General features: G+C 37.6%; 1 protein-coding gene across 6 annotated transcripts in view; it reads right to left on the bottom strand.

Moving 5' to 3' along the window:
* Positions 1 to 1,490: 1,490 nt before the first annotated feature.
* Positions 1,491 to 20,257, bottom strand: part of Tmem161b (transmembrane protein 161B) — a 72,030-nt gene continuing 53,263 nt past the window's right edge. For 2 of the 6 annotated variants that reach the window (XM_021208340.2, XM_029543952.1), the window contains 7 exons: positions 14,209 to 14,360; positions 13,708 to 13,768; positions 12,954 to 13,094; positions 10,268 to 10,381; positions 4,834 to 5,008; positions 3,913 to 4,009; positions 1,491 to 2,841 (listed from right to left, as the gene is read on the bottom strand). In XM_021208340.2, coding sequence (XP_021063999.1) covers positions 2,564 to 2,841; positions 3,913 to 4,009; positions 4,834 to 5,008; positions 10,268 to 10,381; positions 12,954 to 13,094; positions 13,708 to 13,768; positions 14,209 to 14,360 — 1,018 coding nt within the window. In that variant the 3' untranslated portion in view covers positions 1,491 to 2,563. The remainder of the gene's footprint in view (positions 2,842 to 3,912; positions 4,010 to 4,833; positions 5,009 to 10,267; positions 10,382 to 12,953; positions 13,095 to 13,707; positions 13,769 to 14,208; positions 14,361 to 20,257) is intronic. The other 4 variants (XM_029543953.1, XM_021208341.2, XM_029543954.1 and 1 more) reach the window with 2 other exon arrangements.

Genomic DNA, 20,257 nt, shown 5'->3' with positions numbered 1-20,257 from the left:
ACAATATGAACTAACCAGTACCCCCAGAGCTCGTGTCTCTAGCTGCATATGTAGCTGTAGATGGCCTATTCAACCATCATTGGGAAGAGAGGCCCCTTGGTTTTGCAAACTTTATATATGCCCCAGTACAGGGGAAGGCCAGGGCCAAGAACTGGGAGTGGGTTGGTAGGGGAGCAGGGGCGGGGGGAGGTTATAGGGAATTTTCGGAATAGCATTTGAAATGTAAATAAAGAAATATCTAATAACAGAAAAAAAAGTAAAGCAAAGCTCAATAAATTTAGGAAAATTGAAAGAAAAAAAAGAAATTAGAAACAACCTAGGTGTACCTCAATAGAAGATACAGAATGGGGTATTATTCAGCTATTAAAAAAATGAAGTCATGCAATTTGCAGGCAAATGGATGGAAGTAGAAAAAAAAAATCCCCATCCTGAGTGAGTAAACCAAGACCCATAAAAATAGATATGGTATGCATTTCCTTATAAGTAGCTATTAGCTTTTAAGTAATAAATAAGCTACATATGTAGACCCTGAGAAGTTTTGGTATGGAGAACAGTACTGCTGAGGGGGAACATGGATTTTCCTGGAGGGGGATATAGAGTAAATTTTATGACTGGAGTGAAGCTGAAATGGGGGGGGGGGTCAGGAGTGACAAGACTAGGGAGATCAGGTGGGAAGGTTGAAAGGAGACAGGATTGAAAAAGGGAATGAGGGGAGACAGCTAGAACTGAAGGGCATTTGAGGGCAGGAATGGAAAGCTAGAGCAGCTGAAAGTAACAATAAAATGACTCCTAATAATACTTCTATACTCATAAATTAGTACCTTATTCAGCCAACAGAGACACTTCCTCTTATAGCAGATGGGGACAAAGAGACTCACCACCAGACACTATGAAGAGGGGAAGAAAGGGAGGGACAGACAGATAAGACATGTAAACACCTTGGAACACACAGCTGCACTGGATTTGTCTCCATTAAATCCCTCTCCTCAGAGCTCAGGAAACTGCAGAAGAGGCAGAAGGTGTCTGGGAGACAAAAGAGGCAATGGACACCAGAACAAGGGCCTCTCAGATATCTGAGCAAAGCTCCTATGAGTTCAGAGACTAAAGCAGCATCAAGGGGCCTACGGTCTGCACCAGGTCCCCTGTTCAGATACTCTAGTTTTCAGTTTAACACTTTATGGGGAGGGAATGCTGAATAAATGCAGAGTGGTTCTCTAACTCTTATACCTATCATTGGCACTCTTCGATTTCTGTTGGCTTGGCCTGTTCAACTATGCTATAACGGTTTTTGTTTTCTCTTATTGTACTTTATTTTGTTACGTTTGGTTGTCATCTCTTAGAATCCTGTTCTTTTCTAATGAGAGACAAAACAGAGTGGATCTGGGTGTGAGAGGAGGTGAACAGAAAGAGGAGTAGAGGGGCAGGAACCTGTATTTAGATATATTGTATGACAAAAGAATTTATGTTTAATAAAAGGCAAAAACAAAAAAAAAAGAAAATGAAATATAATTTGTGAGAAATCAACTAATCATGACATTTTAAGTACTATAATCATATGTGTACAAATAAATTACACTCTGTTGAGCTTTAAAAAAATGTATTTTAATCTCATTCCAAACGGAAATTTCTAGATACAAATACATCTCATTCAAATCATTGTTTAACGTACATTCTGAAACTTAAAATATTATAAGGATTCAATATTTTCATCTTTTATAACCTCAATATATTATATATTTAATATATAATATATACACAATACATACACGTAGTCAGCAGGATTGCAAATAATTCTCAAATTTGATCAGTATTGATAAATATTTTTAGATTAAACATAACTATTTAAATCAAAGAAAAAATAAAATACAGCAAGGCCCAAAACTAACAGTGAGACTGCTGATGTTCATATGGCCAATCATTTAAAAAGAACTTTCAAGCTGGGTGGCATACACTTTAAAAGAATATTCCTGCTACTCCCAAGTAACAGTACTTGTAGACAATAGGTGATTTATATCTCCATTCAATTTAAAATGACTATGCAGCTTTTCTTACTGTAATATACAGTAGCTTTCTCTTCCTTTCTGTTGGATTTCTTTTTTAAAGACTAATACATTACCAACAGAAGTAATTTTAGTTCCTTTCCCTTCCCTCGAGCATGGCTCAGTTTGAAGATTGTTCTGTAGGCAGCAACTATGAGTAGTAACAGTACCACAACACCATGAAAAGCAGTCTAACTGGAGTCCTAGAAGTCTAACCACTGTTGGAGGTTTGCAACTGTAAACCAAGAGAGTCAGAAGGATTACCCCTGCAGATCGCCCTCTCACATTAGTTCTCACAATGAGTTTCAATTCCAATGCCACAGTGGGTAACAGTGTAACAACCAATCTCATGAGTTTTAAATATTACAACATTAATTCACCCTGAGAATACAGAGGAAGCATTCAAAACAAAGCACTCCAATCCTTTTTTCTCCGTTGTATTTGCAGTCTCCTTTTGTCAGTCCTTCAAGGGCACAGATATTTGCATTTAAAGTGTGACTTGGGTATCCGTTTCTGACTGGAATTCATGCCACTGTCAGATACTGATGATAGAAAAGCCCAAAAAGGCTTGTAGAAAAGAGGCACGCGGCAATCCACCATGTCAAAAATGACAGAAGTCCTCGAAAAAGGAGAGGCGTGAAGATGTTCTTTAAGCTGCTCAGTGCCACTGTGATTTGTGTAACAGTTACCTTCATCTTCCCATCAGGTGATGGTGGTTCAGGGTAAACCGAGTTGGAGGGGAGATTATTATCCACTGGCAAGGGAAAGGCAGTTTCTGGATAAATTCCCCAGGAATGATTACCTAGAATATTCAAGACACAAACCTTGATAAGTAGATGATTCTAAGGATCAAACAAAACAAAACAAACAAAAAAACAGAAGAAAAGAAAACCTTAAATCCCCACCCATATTAAACATTAAAAAGTTTGGTGATACAGTAAAGAATTTTACATTGAAAATAAAGTAATAATTTTGCTATCTGTTAAAGTAATAAAATTAACTGAACCATATTATAGAATAGTTTTTAAGTAAAAGTATATTAAAAAACCAAGTATGACAGATCCTTAATTCAGTGCAGTGAAATGTGGCTGTGAGTCAACCACTTTCCCTGACAGAACACTCATTAACTTCCTAGAAATCCTTTCTGCCACTACAGCATCACACCAAATATCTTTCTGAGAAAGATATGACGTCAATGTGAGAAACTGTTAATGGCTTTTAGAACTGGTTTCATCATAAACTTTTTTACCTTGCATAGGATGTGAGTCACACAGTATAACTGAGCTACCTGTGCCTTATGGTACACAGGTCTGAAGGCACACTTAAACTTAGAATCTGTTCCCCGGTACGAGTGAGCCTATTCAGATCATACTTAAAGAGTTTCTTGGGGCTTCTAAACCCCCACTATGGAAGGCTGCCTGATCTAAAAAAAAAAAGGGAAACAGGGTAACCATGGGTAGTTCCTGGGTATTAACACACAAGGAGACTTGACATTCCAGACCCCACTTTCACCCTGAAAATCCTTCACCCTTTCAACATAAGTTACCTGAAGTCAAACTGTCTATAGAATCTGCCACCTAGCCAAGTTTACAAAGACTTTGTAATAACTGAAATGTTAGGCCCTAACAAACCTTTAATTCACCTACTCAACACTCAAGTCTAAACAGGGCTTAGCCACAATATTTGAGAACTCTGGAATTAACCTTAGATGAAAACCCTTTAAACATAAAATAATAACATCTAAACCCAAGACTTCTTCAGAAGAGATTTCCCTGCCTTTCTCCTAAAGCTAAAACAAACAACAGCAATGTCATTAGGTGCTCATCCATGCAAAGTGTGTGCCCTCGGTGCCACGGCACGCACACATGCCTACCTAGTGTTTTCAGAAGCAGGGTCATGTGAAGCAGCATTACCAGAGGTGCCACATACTGCAGGGCAATGACACACAGGTAGTAAAAGACTCGCGCCACCTGTAACCAACAACAGCCCACAAGTTATGAGTAAATTAACCAGTCCTAAAGTCATCACACTGCAATGCTTATGATATTAACTTTTCCTGAGCAAAAAAGTGAACTGTTCTTAGTCTACATTTCATTATGCATGTATCTTAAATTCAAAAAGGCTCAACCTAAAGATAAAGATTTAGAATTTGAAAATATTACAAAATTGAAAAAAAATCTCAAAAGTAAAAGAAATTACCAAAATCTCTATGGAGAGATTAAACAACAGAGTAAACAACTATAAAGGCAGATATGGACATGAACTCTATAAATAAAAAACTTAATCTTCACTCCATATGAATATATTTGAGGTCCACTTTTGAATAACATGAAAATATATAAAATATAAAGATGAAAAACAGGCCAACAATCTAGTAAATCTAAAAAGAAAAGGGATCAGGCCCTCACATCACTCACATCCCTCTTCTTGAAAGTCTCCTCTAAGTACTTAGAATTCACAGAGGGAGTAATAGGAAGGAATACAGGCACTGCATTCCCCAGTCGTCTAGTCATAAGGTCTGACAACATACTGCAATGCCTTTCAGAAGGTTAGATGGCTGCACATTCAGCAACAGGGACTTGAAACAGTTTTGTGGCAGCCAACAGTATCGACACATAAGCCCCTTTCAGCAGCAGAATCGGATAAAGGTCCCTGACGAACGCCAGCTTATGGGCACCCCATTTGTTTACAGGAAAGAGATTATGAGATGGCATGTTTCAATTAAATGTCCAAATTATTCTTTATGAAATGGCTTCTGTCATTATTTTTCCATTTTGACTGTTATAAAACTTGCCATTTTCTGTAGCTCGACTGTACTTATTCGGCCTGCTTCTTTCTTCATTTGATCCACACATTTCTGGGCCAAATTTAAATATGCTTGCAGGTGATTTCGCATCATGGCCAACCGCAAAACACAGAGCAGGATTATTAACCAGAGTCGAAGAGTATCGAATGTGGCTTCTGTCATTCTAGAGATCACAAAGTGGATATGGTGCTCTCAGGGATCGCAATACATAGCACAGTAATCACACCACTTACTATTCACCATGTAGAACACAGGAAAATCTATACTTACCTAGACCGAACCAGGAGACCCAGGACAAAAGAATTCCACTCTGCCAATAACACATCTAATGGCTTCACTTGTACAAGATAAGCAAGCATATGCATAATGAAAGGATAAGTCACAAGAGAGCCCCCTTACTATCTACCTATGTCTAGGAAAAAAAAACATGAGCTACATGACAAAGGCAGTGAGTCTGAATGGTCTCAGATGATTGTGTTCAAAGGGATCACAGGTGATCACAGGTGGAACTAATCAAGTCAATGACTCACCTACAATTTGCTATAGTTTTACATGTTTATATACTTATTTGGTTGGGGAGATTTCAGTCTGCTCTGTTTCTATTAGGACCACTGAAAATTAAAAAAAAAACAACAAAAAAACCCTCATAGATTAGAAATCTCCCTAATTAATCTGTCATGTTCTACATGGTGCCTCAACAGTAAGTTCAAGATTTTAGCACATCTTGTAGCTCAAGACTGAGGGGACTGGGGGGCAGGGGGAATAGAGACAGGTGCACCCCTGAAGCTCACTGGGCAGAATCAATGAGCTACAATGACACTGTCTCAGAAAAATATTAGTAGAATGTGATCCAGAAAAGACAACTGATATTGACAGTGTCCCCCAACACCATATCGTGCTCACATACATGTACACACACACACACCATATACACATGCACATACCCTTCCCCATTGTGGTGGTTTGAATAGGTGTGGCCCCACAGGCTCATGTTTGAACGCTTGGCCTATAAGGAATGGCACTATCAGGAAATGTGGCCTAGTTGCAGTGAATGTAGCCTTTCTTTTGAACAAAATGTGTCACTGTTGGGACAGTCTTTGAGGTATTCTATGCTCGAGTAACACCCAGTGTGGTGCTGCCTGCAGATAATAGACTACTAAACCTCTGAAATTGTAAGTCAGGCCCAATTAAAAGTTTTTCTATCTAAAAGTTGCCTTGGTCATGCTGTCCCTTCACAGCAATGAAACCCTGAGATACCCCCTAGACACAATTTTCCCCGTTGTGTGCTCTAATTCATTCTACCACAGATTTCAGGGTGCATCTTTGTCTCGGGATTTTCCCTGTCCAATTACATCAGTGCTGAGGAGGCCTGTGATTGGACAGGGAAAATGGAGGCAGAGCTAAGAGTTAGAGAGACAGAGAATGTCTCAGTAGGAGGAAAAGGAAGATGGTGGCTGACGTGTACCCATGTGTTTTCCAGCTGCAAGTAGCTATGATTTATTGGGATAAATCTTTTACCATTATTAATTAGTCTGAATTTACTATATTGGCATCTTATAAATTGTGATATTATTGATACATAAATCTGATTGGTTACACATTAAGAGTCTTGATTCTACCAGGGTACTGTGTATTGTGATGTGATGGTTGATCGTGGAGTTACTGGTAGTGAGAGGAACTGGGGGGTGGGGGGTGGAGAGGAAGGAGAGGTGCCAGAGAGATGGCCCAGCAGGAGCCCTGAGGTCTGATGTGGCTGGAGAGTTGGCGGGTTCATTTCTTTAATATTTCCCGCAACACATCTTAACTCAGCTCTTATTTGGAAAATCAGTGTGTGCAATTGCACCAAGCATCATCGAGTTACTATATCAAATCACTCACAAAGTACTACTTTTTCAAACAGAAACCAGTTCTTACAAAACAACAATAAAACCTTTAAGGCTTAAAGAGACATCAAAAGTCTATCTTCATTACCAAAATACTTTAAGCTTTTCCAACCAGTCTAGCTTTTGAAGAGATGTCATAAGAGTATGTGTTGTCATGCCTGGTTTTTTATGTAGGTCTGGGGACCTGAACTCAGATCTCTGTGCTTGTCCAGCTGTCAACTTTACAAAATGAACCATCTCCCAGCCTGAAACAATTAAAAAAAAAAAGAAAGAAAGAAAGAAAGAAAGAAAGAAAGAAAGAAAGAAAGAAAGAAAGAAAGAAAGAAAGAAAGAAAGAAAGAAAAGAAGCCTAAAACAATTCACAATAGGTCTTCCCTAATCATGTTCTATTACTACATCACCCTTCTGCACAACAGCAATTGCCAGGGAAGTGAACTAAAGGCCTATCTATACAGGTCCTATGGCACATCATGCTGTTGAATAAGAAAAAGGGAAGGAAGAGAAGCCATGAAAATGTGATTCTGTTTGAGTGTTTTCTGAACCGAAGGTCAAAAATGGGAATGAGACAAAAACTTTATAATCCATAGTGCTTTGTTTTCCTTTTCAAGGTTATAAAGGCACACAGATTTAAACTCCAATGGAAAGGCACTGTTGGCTAGAAAACATAAAGATATAACATTCTAACAATACATTTCCACTAGGATAAGTGAGACAAACAAGCCAGTCTAAGACAATAACAGTACAGAGATATAAGGGTATGTGCATCTTTGAAGCTGTCATTCCAAGTGACCTGTCTAGTAGTCTGTTCCCTGGAGTGTGGACCAAGGACTGACTGGTAACACAGTGAAGATGGCTATTTCACAGTTATGGAGGAGAACAACACAAAATTATTAGAACAAACTAGAAAATGACTGGCTCGTTTTCCAAGTTCAGTATCTGGAATCAGCTACTGATTAAGTATCTTCTAACACATACTAAGGTAATACAAGTATCTGATAATGTGACCTGATGGAGAGTCTCAAGAAGGAATCTGAACTGGGATAAATCTATAGGTAAAGAACAAGCAGAAGTTAAGGACAGCAGTTGCAGGTGAGCCTGAGCTATGGTCTGAGACTGTATCAGAAAGTGAAAAAGAAGCTCACATATGACAGTGTGTGGAGGCAGAAGCAGATGACCACTGTGAGCTCAAAGTGACCTGGGGCTGCAATAAGGCCTAGTCTCAATCAATCAATCAATCAGAGAGAATGGGGAGAAAGAATTCTTCCCAGATTCCAAGGTAATAATGGTCTTTAGGATACCTTCTGGTTTTCCTTTCTGGCTATAAACACACAAAGGCTGCATGTAGCCCCATTTTACTTTTTCCATGCTGTACCAGAATATAAGCACAAATTTAAGCACATATCCAATCAGAACAGCAGCATATCCACTCTACTTCTGACTACAAGCACTATTCCATATACTTAGTACTTTATGGGACAGAAAAACCACATCACTTTCTTTTTGACCAACAGTCATTATTTCACCATCTACCACATGGATGTTTAACTTTAAACAGATTTTGTTTTGAGACATGGTTTCTCTGTGTATTCCGGCTGTCTTGGAATTTGTGTTATGGACCACGCTGGCCTCAAACTCAAGACATTCACCTGCCTCAGCCTTCCATGTGCTGGGATCAAAGGTGTGCTCCACCACTGGCCAGCATAAACAGCTTTTTCAACTAAATTATTAATCACAACTAAAACAGAATAAGATGGAGCACATTTAGGCTATAATTTTGATTAACTGTTTATGAAATATAGCAGAAGCAAAGATAAAACAATGGAGAAAACAGTTTTGAGATATCCCAAGGGAGGGTGTTGTATATAAACAAATTGGATAATGAATTTTGGTACTGCTACATTTGGAGGAGGGTGGGAGCAGGGAGAAATGTGAATCTCACTAGACTGCCAAGCCTGACCTTAAAAGCTCCTTATCTTTAGGCCTCATGACTTTAGATCCATGACTGGTATTATTAGATGTGCACCCTCAGGTCTGTCTCCTACAAAATGGTTGAATAACACCATTAGCCAACTACTTAACTTTTGAGTCTGCTAACTCATCTAGTCAATAAGAACAATAACTATGAATTATTACACAAAAGACCAAGAAAAGAATGCTGAGAATCACTGACACAGCATAATTGGTTTCTGACAAATGCTAGTTTCCTTGTTTTTCCTAATTTTACTTGTAATCTGTCAAGTTAAACCTATTATTAAGGTTTAGTTGTTTACTTATATGGAGGATAGACACTACTTCTTCAGTGAATACTTCCCTAGTTCAAAAGAATTATGTAAAAATAAAAATGTCATGGTCATCACTGGTTCAACTCGCCAAGGCAATTGAGTATATACTACACATAACACAGTGCACACCATGCAGCCAGGGCTTTGTCAGACTTCTCGATTTTAATTCTGACGACACAATAGTGAAAAGAGCATCATTAAGAACTTTTCGAAGGGCTGCATTACATGTGATCTTTCACTTAATTCTACCAAGAACTCTGTGAGGGAGGTAGATATCACTTCCTTTTCCAGATGGGGAAACAGAGACAGTACAGTTAAATAGTCTTCCTCAAGTGACAGTCTCAGGGAGGAGCCAGGCGAGAGTGCAAACCAGCTGTCTAGCCCTCCGAGAACTGTAAAAGAATCCCACAACGTACACCTAGCACACAGAGCAGTTATTAATGCCTGTCAATAAACTGCTTTTGTATTTCTTTGACATCTCATTCTGCTAAAACATAGTTGTCTAACTGGAGATATATGAACAAGTAATAATAATAATAATTTTAAGACATTAAATTTTCCTAAGTATGTTGTAGGAAAAATTTCTCATTTGTTAGAGATGGCAATTGCAGTACTTACTGTATAAAAATATGTCTCTAATTTATTGGAAAAACATTTTATCTAAAAGTTATGAATGAAGCAAAAGGAAATGTTAAAAATTTCCATGGGTAAGGAAATAAATACTACTTTAGTTTTCATTGACACTACTTTCCCTCCATAAGTTTCACAGTAGAGCAATAATAAAAGCACTGTAGAAGGACCTAAATAGGCAAAATGGCAGATGATAATTGGACATCAGGAGATAAATCTCAGGGTGTATATAGGCTAATATTAGTGTAGAGTAATATTTGTTAGTATTCTTTTCAAAAAAGGCCAAAAATAGGTTATATGATGGCCTGCAGCTTCAGGTTCAAACCTTATCTTCACCACCTACACTAATATTAAAGAATAAAGTACCTCAGCTTATCATAAAAACAGACAAACAAAAAACTTTAGAAGTGTGACATGTCTTCCGTTCTAGCGTTCAGGAGGAAGAGTCAGGCAGGTCTCTGTGAGGTCAAGCCCAGGCTGATCCACACAATGAGCTCCAGGACAGTCCGGGCAATAGACTGAGACTCTGTCTCCAAAAAAAATGAGCAAACCTACCTACCGACCACTGAGAAAAGCAACTTTGATGTATAATGAAATAAAGCACAGGACTCAAGTGCCCATACTTACAAAGGGATACTCTCTCTGCCCAACGGTGGGTTCATGATATAGTCTTTGGTGATTGGTTTCACCCAGAGCAGAACCATAAATAAAGGTGCCAAGAAGTTGATATGAAGTAATGTTCTGAAAGGATACAAGAAATACACATAAAGATCTAGAAACAGAATGTGCAATGTAACTCGGCTATAGCATTTCTAATTATTTACTGCTAACCAGAATCCTAAGAGCTAAGTTATTATCTTAGTGTTTTAGGTGAGAACATGCAGACCTACAAAGTTCAATGGCAATCCCTTAAATCCAGGACTCAATGATAGGTGTTTTAATGATTATCCAATTTCAGTGATCCCAAGGGAATATACATACAAGTCATCTGAAAATTTTCAATACAGCTAAACTGAACATTTGTTTATCATTCACAAATAAATGACAGTGATTAGAAGTCTTATTAGAAGACAAATGGCAAATGAAACACTACAGCTTACAACTGAGCAACCTTGCAATATGCAATGATCATTTATAATGCCCAAATTACAAATGACTCAAGATTTGTATTTCTTGGACTGTTATAAACACAGATGAAATTAATTTACCATATACAAATAATGTACTCCCCCCCCCCCATTTTTAGTTCTATGGAACAGACCTGGTTATACAGCCTAGCCTGGCCTTCATGTTACTCTCAGCCTCACAAAAGCTGGAACTACAGACATGAGCCACCATACTGAGGCTACATTCCTAATGCAGAAGAGGGATATCAGGATTAAGCTGCAACCTCTCTGTTAACTAAGTCTGTATCTTACAGATACACATGGCTTGCCAAAATTTTGTGACAAAGACAGACTTGTCAAACTATTTTATTACAACACACTGCTTCCATTATCAACCATAGAGAGGGCTTAACTATAGGTTTTAAAATACACAGACTTTTAAATACTACTATATAGACAAATGGTAGGACAGGTCTGGAGGACACAGGGCTGAGCCAGGGACAGTAAGTCTCCTGACACGGAAAGGTGGTTACAACCCAAGCACAGTACAAACTGCAGTGCCTTGCACAGGGGTGCAGTCCGCGCTGCTCCTTTGCTACTCAGGCTACCCACAACAGAACTAGCTTGCCCATACCATTACAACATGACAGGGTGAGTGCTGTACCACAACATGAGGCTGTAATAAACTGGAAATAACACAAAATCCCAAATTCCCAAAAGGAAAACCCTTAAAATAAAGCCACATTTTACTGAAGATAGATGCATCACCCTCTCTAACCATCACTAAATGCTTTATGTTTTATAATGTGATTCTTTCATCCCACAGTCTTGGTAAACCATGGAGGGCAGGGAAGAAAGAGCAGTATTAGGTATGCAGTGTTGCTAGGGAACACTCCAGTATCAAGGAGCAGCCCACAGCGGTTTCAGTAGCTTGTGAAGGGCTCCCCTCCACCCACCCTTTTCAGCTTATTTAAATCCTAACACTGGGGTTAGTGGACTGCAGTGTGTGTGTAGAGAGGAGGGGGAATCATGTTTTGTCTTAAAAGAAGCCTTTAGAGAGCTGGGTGGTGGGAAAGGCAGGACATAGTGAAGGGCATGCTGAGTAAAAGAAAAACTGTGGGGGAGATGAAGTAGTGTGTAACAGGGCGGGGCAGCTAGGAACAAGCAAACACCTAAACACAGCGAAAATGGAGTTGAGAAGAGTGAAAATTAAATTAAAGAACATAGATAAAAGATAAGAATGTAAAGAGAGGAATTAGGATCTTAAAGTGTCTTAAATACAGTGTCTTAAAGAGCAGTGGTTTCAGAACCCTCCTACAGGAGTGTAATGACTATACATATGTATGCATAGAAGATGGAGTAGTCAAAGTGACCTGCACTGCAGGTAAGACAAGATCCTGGGTCTAAACCAAAGGATATTCAAGCCCACCCTTTTGTTAACGTGGGAGTGGGTAGGTAGGGGTGCAGGGCCGGGGAGGGTATAGGGGACTTCTGGGATAGCATTTGAAATGTAAATGAAGAAAATCTCTAATAAAAAATTGAAAAAAAATATCTCTATCCATAAACAAAACTCTAATCAACCAAATAAACAAAGACCACTAAATAACTAGAGAAAACAGCAGTGGCTTCAGAGCCATGAACAGAGGTTTAGTGTTTTCTCCCTTTCAGAATCAAAATAAGATTTGGTGGTTAAACTAACTTGATACAGGATGTTGCATATTTACATTCTCGAAATAAAATAGTGAATTACTTTAAGTCTAACATGCAGATCAACAACTTAAAAACATTCTTACAAATGTAACTCAGGCTTAAAATTATTTTTCATAAATAAAAATATTAAAATATCTGAATCAACACATAAACTTTAAGTATATTAAAAAAAGTTTTTAAAAAGGAAATTTCTATGAGATTTTCGATTTGAATGTAGAGACCAAAATACTATAAATCTCTGAATTAAAAAGAATTAACATAAACTTTAACATTTTCATTTAAACAGGTAAAAATGAGTTTAACAACAAATGTATCTTTAACACTGGCTTGAAATTTCAAAGAGAAACTACTTATAGCTGATTAAAACCTGGTGTGACATCAAATATTTATTAATATTAATTTTGAATAAAATAATTTATTTTATCACAATAATATACCTTAATTAAGATGGAAAACATATATTTATCTGCATGTGCTTATGTACATTTTCCGCTTACTGTGTAATTTTTTCTGTTGCCATATTCAGGGCATCCAGATGCATTTGAGCCAGCCGTAATCCAGGAAATGTCAAAAAAGCCCCAATGAGTGAACAGAAAACAGCCAGGAAAAATTTGAAAGTAAGTTTTGAAACAGGACCCCTAAAAATAAAGTTTAAAAAAAAAACTGATAAATTTTTTGATAACTTACTAAAAACCATTTTTTCTATCCAGGTAATTTACAAGTCATAATAAAGTAAGTACATCAAAAGTATGTACTACACACATATGTATTGATCTTATTCTTAACAGATCATGACGAACTAACTTATAAACTAAACCAGATATTTCTAAAATAATAGTCAACAATCCAAGCTACACATTCATGACATATGGCTCAGATATAAGCTAGTTTCATTTTTGGACACAGTGGGATTGTAAAAGCAAATAGAGCTAAGAATTTGATGTAAAAGTCTAACTTCAAACGACTGTACAACGTATGAGTAAGGTGTTCCTAGAAGTGATGACCCAGGGCTGGCAATGGAGTTTAGGGGTAAGCCCCTCTCACGATGAGGTTGGAGGTAAGCACCTGCTTGTCTGTATGCACTGGTCCCAGGGTTGGATCCCAATAACGAAATGAGTGAGGGAGAGAAGTGAGAGTCCTATCATAAGGGAATTATTTTACTGATTAAAATCAATTAATTATTTATAGTAAAACTGCTTTAAGAATGAAAAATATTAAATTTAAATAATGCTCAAGTTGTCAAAAACTTACTGAGATTCTAAACCCTGCTTTTCAAGAAACTGCATTGCACTGTCTGAAAAATTTGTAAACCCTGTAGGAAAAAAGAGACTATTGTCATCATAGGGTGAAATAATACTCTTAGAAAACACAGCATCTTATATGCTAATGACTAGCCTCTTTCTCTGTGTTAATAAATATGCTATGATGCAATAAATCAGTTATACGCAAGAACAGTCTCTAAAACATCCCTTTGATACTTGTACATTCCATGAGTGCAGAAAATCTGAATTAATTCTTTAGCATTACAGAAATTAATTAAACCTTAAGAAAAAACTAAGAGTGCAACATTTTGGGAACAAGGTTAATAAAATCTTATAAAACAGTAACAAAAAAGATCTCATTGAAGATTAGTAAAGGTTAATCAGAACATAAGCCAACTCCACGTTTAAATATCTATCTGACTAAAACTTAAATACTGAAATAAAAAATATATAACTAAAATTGATTTTTAAAGTTGTATAAAACTTTTACCTGTTTCAAGGCCAAACTCCAGGTAGTTCTCTGTTACGATCAAAACTGCCATTGCTTTAACGAAGAAAAAAAATCCAAAGGTGACACAAACTGACCTTTCACCTCCATCTTCTACTTTAAAATAGTGTGTAGTTAATGAAAATAGAACTTTGCTGCAAAAGGAAAAGTTCAGGAAAAACCACAAATAACTTGTGGGAGCTATGCACAGCCATCTTTACATAAGGCAAATGCCAAAAGAATACACAGGATTCGCTCTGATTCTATCCAGGGTCTGTCAGAGGTCCTTGGGAAGTGAAAACTAATGAAAATCTTAATGGAAATAGAGCACACAGAGAAAACCTAATGAGTCTATATTTTTAAATTAAGGAAAAGTATTTAAAAATTAAAATGTAATTACATAATGTGTTTCTTATGTATATGACTCAAATTCAATGGGAGTAAAAACAGAATTTGAGAAACCAATAGGTTCAGGACAACAGCAGCATGGAAAGGAGTGGTAGAGATTTTAGCCTGCTACTCTGATCAGGCATACTTATTAAGCATTTATATTTATTACTTTTACTTATAATAAATACATAATAACACCATGGAAGTCATTTGTAACCACTAAATTATAAAATTTAAAAATTGCTCATAGCTGCTGGTGTTATATGAAAACTATTTAGAGCCATCATTCATATGAGGGTTCAACAAAGACAATTCCAAAATGATCAAAGTTTCAACATGCCCCCCTTGAAAATAAAAAAGTCAACATATTACCTGAACTCCACATAATACATATTTACTCCATTAGGATCAAGTCAAATATAATGCAAACCTAGCACTTGGACCTCACGCTCTTTGAAAGAATAAATCAAATTCATAACATAATGCAGCCAGTAAACAAATCCAGACATAAGAAACTTTGATAGAGCTGGCTCCCACTTCTCACAGCTTTTGCAGTACATTGAGCTCCATAGAGACAGCACTGGGGCAAGCGCAAGTCGGAAGGGCACTGGATGACTCTGTGCCTCGCAGAGGAAAATCAGCTAAACGTGGGCAAAGGAGATCCTAAGAAGCCTAGAGGCAAAACGTCCTCAGATACTCTTTGTGCAAACCTGCCGGGAGGAGCACAAGAAGAAGCACCCGGATGCTTCTGTCAACTTCTCAGAGTTCTCCAAGAAGTGCTCAGAGAGGTGGAAGACCATGTCTGCTAAAGAAAAGGGGAAATTTGAAGATNTGGCAAAGNCTGACAAGGCTCGTTATGAAAGAGAAATGAAAACCTACATCCCCCCCAAAGGGGAGACCAAAAAGAAAGTTCAAGGATCCCAATGCACCCAAGAGGCCACCTTCAGCCGTCTTCTTGTTCTGTTCTGAGTACCCGTCCAAAATCAAAGGCGAGCATCCTGGCTTATCCATTGGTGACGTTGCAAAGAAACTCAGATGTGGAACAACACTGCAGCAGATGACAAGCAGCCCTATGAGAAGAAGGCTGCTGAGCTGAAGGAGAAGTACGAGAAGGATATTGCTGCCTACAGAGCTAAAGGAAAACCTGATGCATGAAAAAGGGGGTGGTCAAGGCTGAAAAGAGCAAGAAAATGAAGGAAGAGGAAGATGATGAGGAGGATGAAGAGGATGAGGAAGAGGATGAGGAAGAGGAGGAAGAAGAAGACAAAGATGAAGATGATGATGAATAAGTTGGTTCTACCGCAGTTTTTTTCCTCGTCTATAAAGCATTTATCCCCTCCTGTAAACAACTCACTCCTTTTAAAGAAAAAAAAAATTGAAATGTAAGGCTGTGTAAGATTTGTTTTTAAACTGTACAGTGTCTTTTTTTTTTTTTTGTATAGTTAACACACTACCGAATGTGTCTTTAGATAGCCCTGTTCTGGTGGTATTTTCAATAGCCACTAACCTTGCCTGGTATAGTCTGGGGGTTTGTAAATTGGCATGGAAATTTAAAACAGGTTCTTGTTGGTACATAGCACAAATTAGTTATATATGGGGCCAGTAGCTTTTTTTTTTCTTTTGGTTTTATTTTTGGGTTTTATTTTTTTCATCTTCAGTTGTCTCTGATGCAGCTTATAGGAAGATAATAGTTGTTCTGTTAACTAAATATTACTCTGTAATTGCAAAAAAAAAAAAAATTGCAGCTGTTTTGTTGACATTCCGAATGCTTCTAAGTAAATACAATTTAAAAATAGAAAAAAGAAAAAAATAAAAAGAAACTTTGATAGAATGTCATGTTAATCACTGGAAAAACCAGCTGTCTTTTAGCATTAGTCACGTACAAAACAAACCACAGCTAAAGAGACCTGTGCCAGAAGTTAGGCAAAAACCCGGAAGTTATGCAGTTAGATTAAAGGATACCGAGTTTTAACCCTAGGCTTCATAATCCAGAGCCTGGACACTCAGCACTCACTTGTCTGCCTCCACCAATGACACTAAATAGTCAACTGCAGAGCAGAGGAAAAGATGCGTCTTTTCAAACTAGTTAAACATTTTTGTCATAGTTTTTTCAAAAGGAGCATGCTCTATGCTAAAGCTACATATTTTTTTACATTTTATTTAATCCATCAATTAATGAATAAATGGTGTTAGGTTCCCAGCCTATGGCCTTAACCTTTCTAGGCAAGTGCTAAACCATGAGACATATGTACATCCTGCTCAATAATTTCTATAGCAAAGAATAAATCTCCACGTCTTCTGAACCTGGAAAGCTGGCAATCTCTTCAAAGTTCAGAAAGAATTTAAGAAGCAATACTGACACGTGTGTCTTGCAGTGCAGGACTTTGCTGTGCTTCTACGTTTCAGTCCTCCTAGAATCCCTACTACTGCTATATAAATCTTACCTGACCCGCTAATCAGTCTTTTTCCTATTTTTTAATAACACCTACTCAATCATATTTAAGTAACTACAAGTAATCTGTGGCACTGTTGAACTTGGCATGATGCTCTGCTGTCAAGCTTAAGCAAATTATCAAATTTATTTGATGTTAATTTCAATTCAAATGATTCAGAGGTTTGTCAAAAGCATCATTTCCATGTTACTTTAAGAAAGATGATTTAGCTTCTCTTCCATGAAACCATTACATATAAATCAATATTATTCTTCTCAACTTTTATACATAAAGAGATTTTGCCAATTATGCTTTCAGCTACAGAGACTTAACACCAGGTTTTTTGATAAAGCCTTGAGGAACCATATTATTTTATATTTAACTCAAAACTGAAGACACTCTCTCTCTCTCTCTCTCTCTCTCTCTCTCTCTCTCTCTCTCTCTCTGTGTGTGTGTTTGTGTGTGTCTGTGTGTGTGTGTGTGTGTGTGTGTGTGTGTGTGTATGGGTGGGTGGGTGTGCATTCACTTCACTTAAATCATGCCTGGTACAAGAAATGTAGCAACTATCTGGGACTGGTGAAGTCATGGATCTTAGAAGAGAAACTATTACATCCTACTTTACTAGACCAGCATAATATTTAAAAACATTCTAAAACTTAATTTTGTTTGCTTGTTTGTTTTGTTACTTTTCTTTTCTTTTTCTTTTTTTCTTTTTTTTTTCTTTTTTTTCTTTTGAGACAGTTTCTCTGTGTGGAGCCCTGGCTGTCCTGGAACTTGCTCTGTAGATCAGCCTGGTCTCAAATTCAGATCTACCTTTCTCTGCTTCCTGAGTGCCAGCTAAAACTTATATTCTTGTAACTTCCAGGTCAGTACAGCTTCTCTCTACAACAAATAAAGACCACCATTGAAAACAATAGACAAAATGCAGCAATCAACAGACCAAACTGATCTATCTACAGAACAACTCCTGTTATCTGAGGCTCAGAGAACATTTAGACTAGGGGAGAAAAGGATTATAAGAACCAGAGGACCAAGAAGTTTGCAGTATCTCCTAGAAGTGACTGCCTAAAAACAACTGAATCATGACAATATCAATAGTCACACTAATGTGAAAGGGGAATAAATAAATAAATCTCACAGGGTCCAACCCCTAGACAAAAAACTACCAGTCATTAATGACTGCTGAGAGGGAAAGGTTGGGTTGGTGTAGCTCTGCATCACTCTCTCTCCCCCTGCCATGCACACACACCAATAAGAATCAAAGGGAAAAGGGCTATCATTTTGAGAGAGAATGAGGAGGGACACAGAAAGCATTGAAGAAGGAAAAGGAAGGGGAAAAGTGATGTAATTATATGTTAATTTACTATAGTTTTTTAAAAAGATCATATGCATTGAGAGACTATGACCAACCCTGACCTGAAGTAAGTGTCCAGTCAATTTTAGCAATGCAGGAATAGTTTGACATACATAAATGTAACTCATCATGTAGTGAAGATCAAAAAACAAACAAACAAACAAACAAACAAAACAGAAATAACATCTCCTTACTAGAAAACTTTGGTAAAATCCAGAAATTCATGGTAGAAATCATAGAAAGGCTAGTGACGGAGGAAGTGTACATCAACACTCTAAAAGCTGTTTACAGCAGCCTGTTTGCTCCTATCGTACTAAATGCAGAAAACCTCAAGCACATTCACACTAAGATCTGGGGTAAATAAGGAGGCCCATTCTTTTTACTGCTATAGAGTACAGTTTGAAGTCTCAGCTAGACCGATAGGACAAGAGAAGGAAATACATGGGACAGGAATAGGAAAAAAAAGAACAAAGTATCCTTGTTTGCAGAAGATATGATTATATAAGTGTTCCTAAAGACTCCACCCAAATCCTTTTATAGATAATACTTTCTGCAAAGTGGGAAGACACAAAACACATACAAACCAAGGGCTGTCTTATATACCAATGACAAACACACCAAAAAGGAAATCCCATTTACAACAGCCATAATAAAATAAAATAAAATAAACATGCCTAGGGACAAACTGAACCGAGGAAATTAAAGAACTTTACAATGAAAACTTTACAACAAAGAACACAGAGATTAAGGAAGATGCAAGAAGACTGAAGAGTTTCCACGCTCGTGGATAGGCACAACTAATCTTGTAAAAATGGCCATGCCACCAATAGCAACTTACAGAGTCAAAGCCATTCCAATCAAACTTATGCGGCCTCTTCGCAGATGCAGAAAAGCAGAAAGCAATCCCAAGCATTTCCAGGACAAAAGGAAGTAGGATAGCTAAGACATCTCGAGCCAGAAGATGCTTAGGGAGGTACCGCCACACTTGATTCCAAATTATCCTACAGTAAGAAATGTCGTATGGCACTGGCACAAACACAGAGATCTATGAGATAGAATTGAGAACCCAAATATAAGCTCATGTAACTATAATTATACAACTTTTGGCAGAGTTGTCAAATATATACTGAAGAAAAACTGTATCTCATCAAATAATGTTGGAAAACCTGGATATTAACATGCAAATAAAACTAGTAGCACAAAACTCAACTACAAAAGAACCAAGGGCCACTTCAACATAACCCTGATACTATAAAACCAGGAGTGGAGAAAGCAGAATGCATGTTTCAACTTACAAGGGCAGCAAGAAGCTGGCAAGCAAGACTCCAGTACCTCAGGAAATAAAAACAATTGACAAAATGGTATCCCACAAAACTCAAAAGTTTCTGTACAGCAAAGCAAACTATGAAAGAAGTAACAGGCCCACATTTACCAGCTATTCATTCATCAGGGATTCATGTCCAAAATATATAAAGAATTCAAAAACTAAACATTAAGAAAATCAAGAATCCAACTAAATTATGGGCTATGAAACGGAACAGAAGATTCTCATACAAAGAGCCAGAAGAACCTTAAAAAGTGCTCATCAGCATCACTGCCCATCGGGGAAATGTGATCAAAACTCTTCAAAGATCCCATCATCGCAATCGAAAGAGCCATCTCCAGTAATACAAACGACAGCAAAGGTAGGAGTGCACATGGCAAAAGAGAATCCCTTACATACTGTTGGTGGTGTGTAAACTAGTGGAAATCAGTTCTGAATAAAACTGCTTAAGATCCAGCTACACTACTCCTAAGCCACATTCCAAGGACTAAGACCCAGCTACACTACCCCTAAGCCATATTCAAAGGACTAAGACCCAGCTACACTACCCCT

Source organism: Mus pahari, chromosome 11, assembly GCF_900095145.1.
Source record: "Mus pahari chromosome 11, PAHARI_EIJ_v1.1, whole genome shotgun sequence".
Classification (NCBI taxonomy): domain Eukaryota; kingdom Metazoa; phylum Chordata; class Mammalia; order Rodentia; family Muridae; genus Mus; species Mus pahari.
The sequence above is the reverse complement of the archived record's forward strand: the minus strand, read 5'-3'. Positions and strand labels throughout refer to the sequence as shown.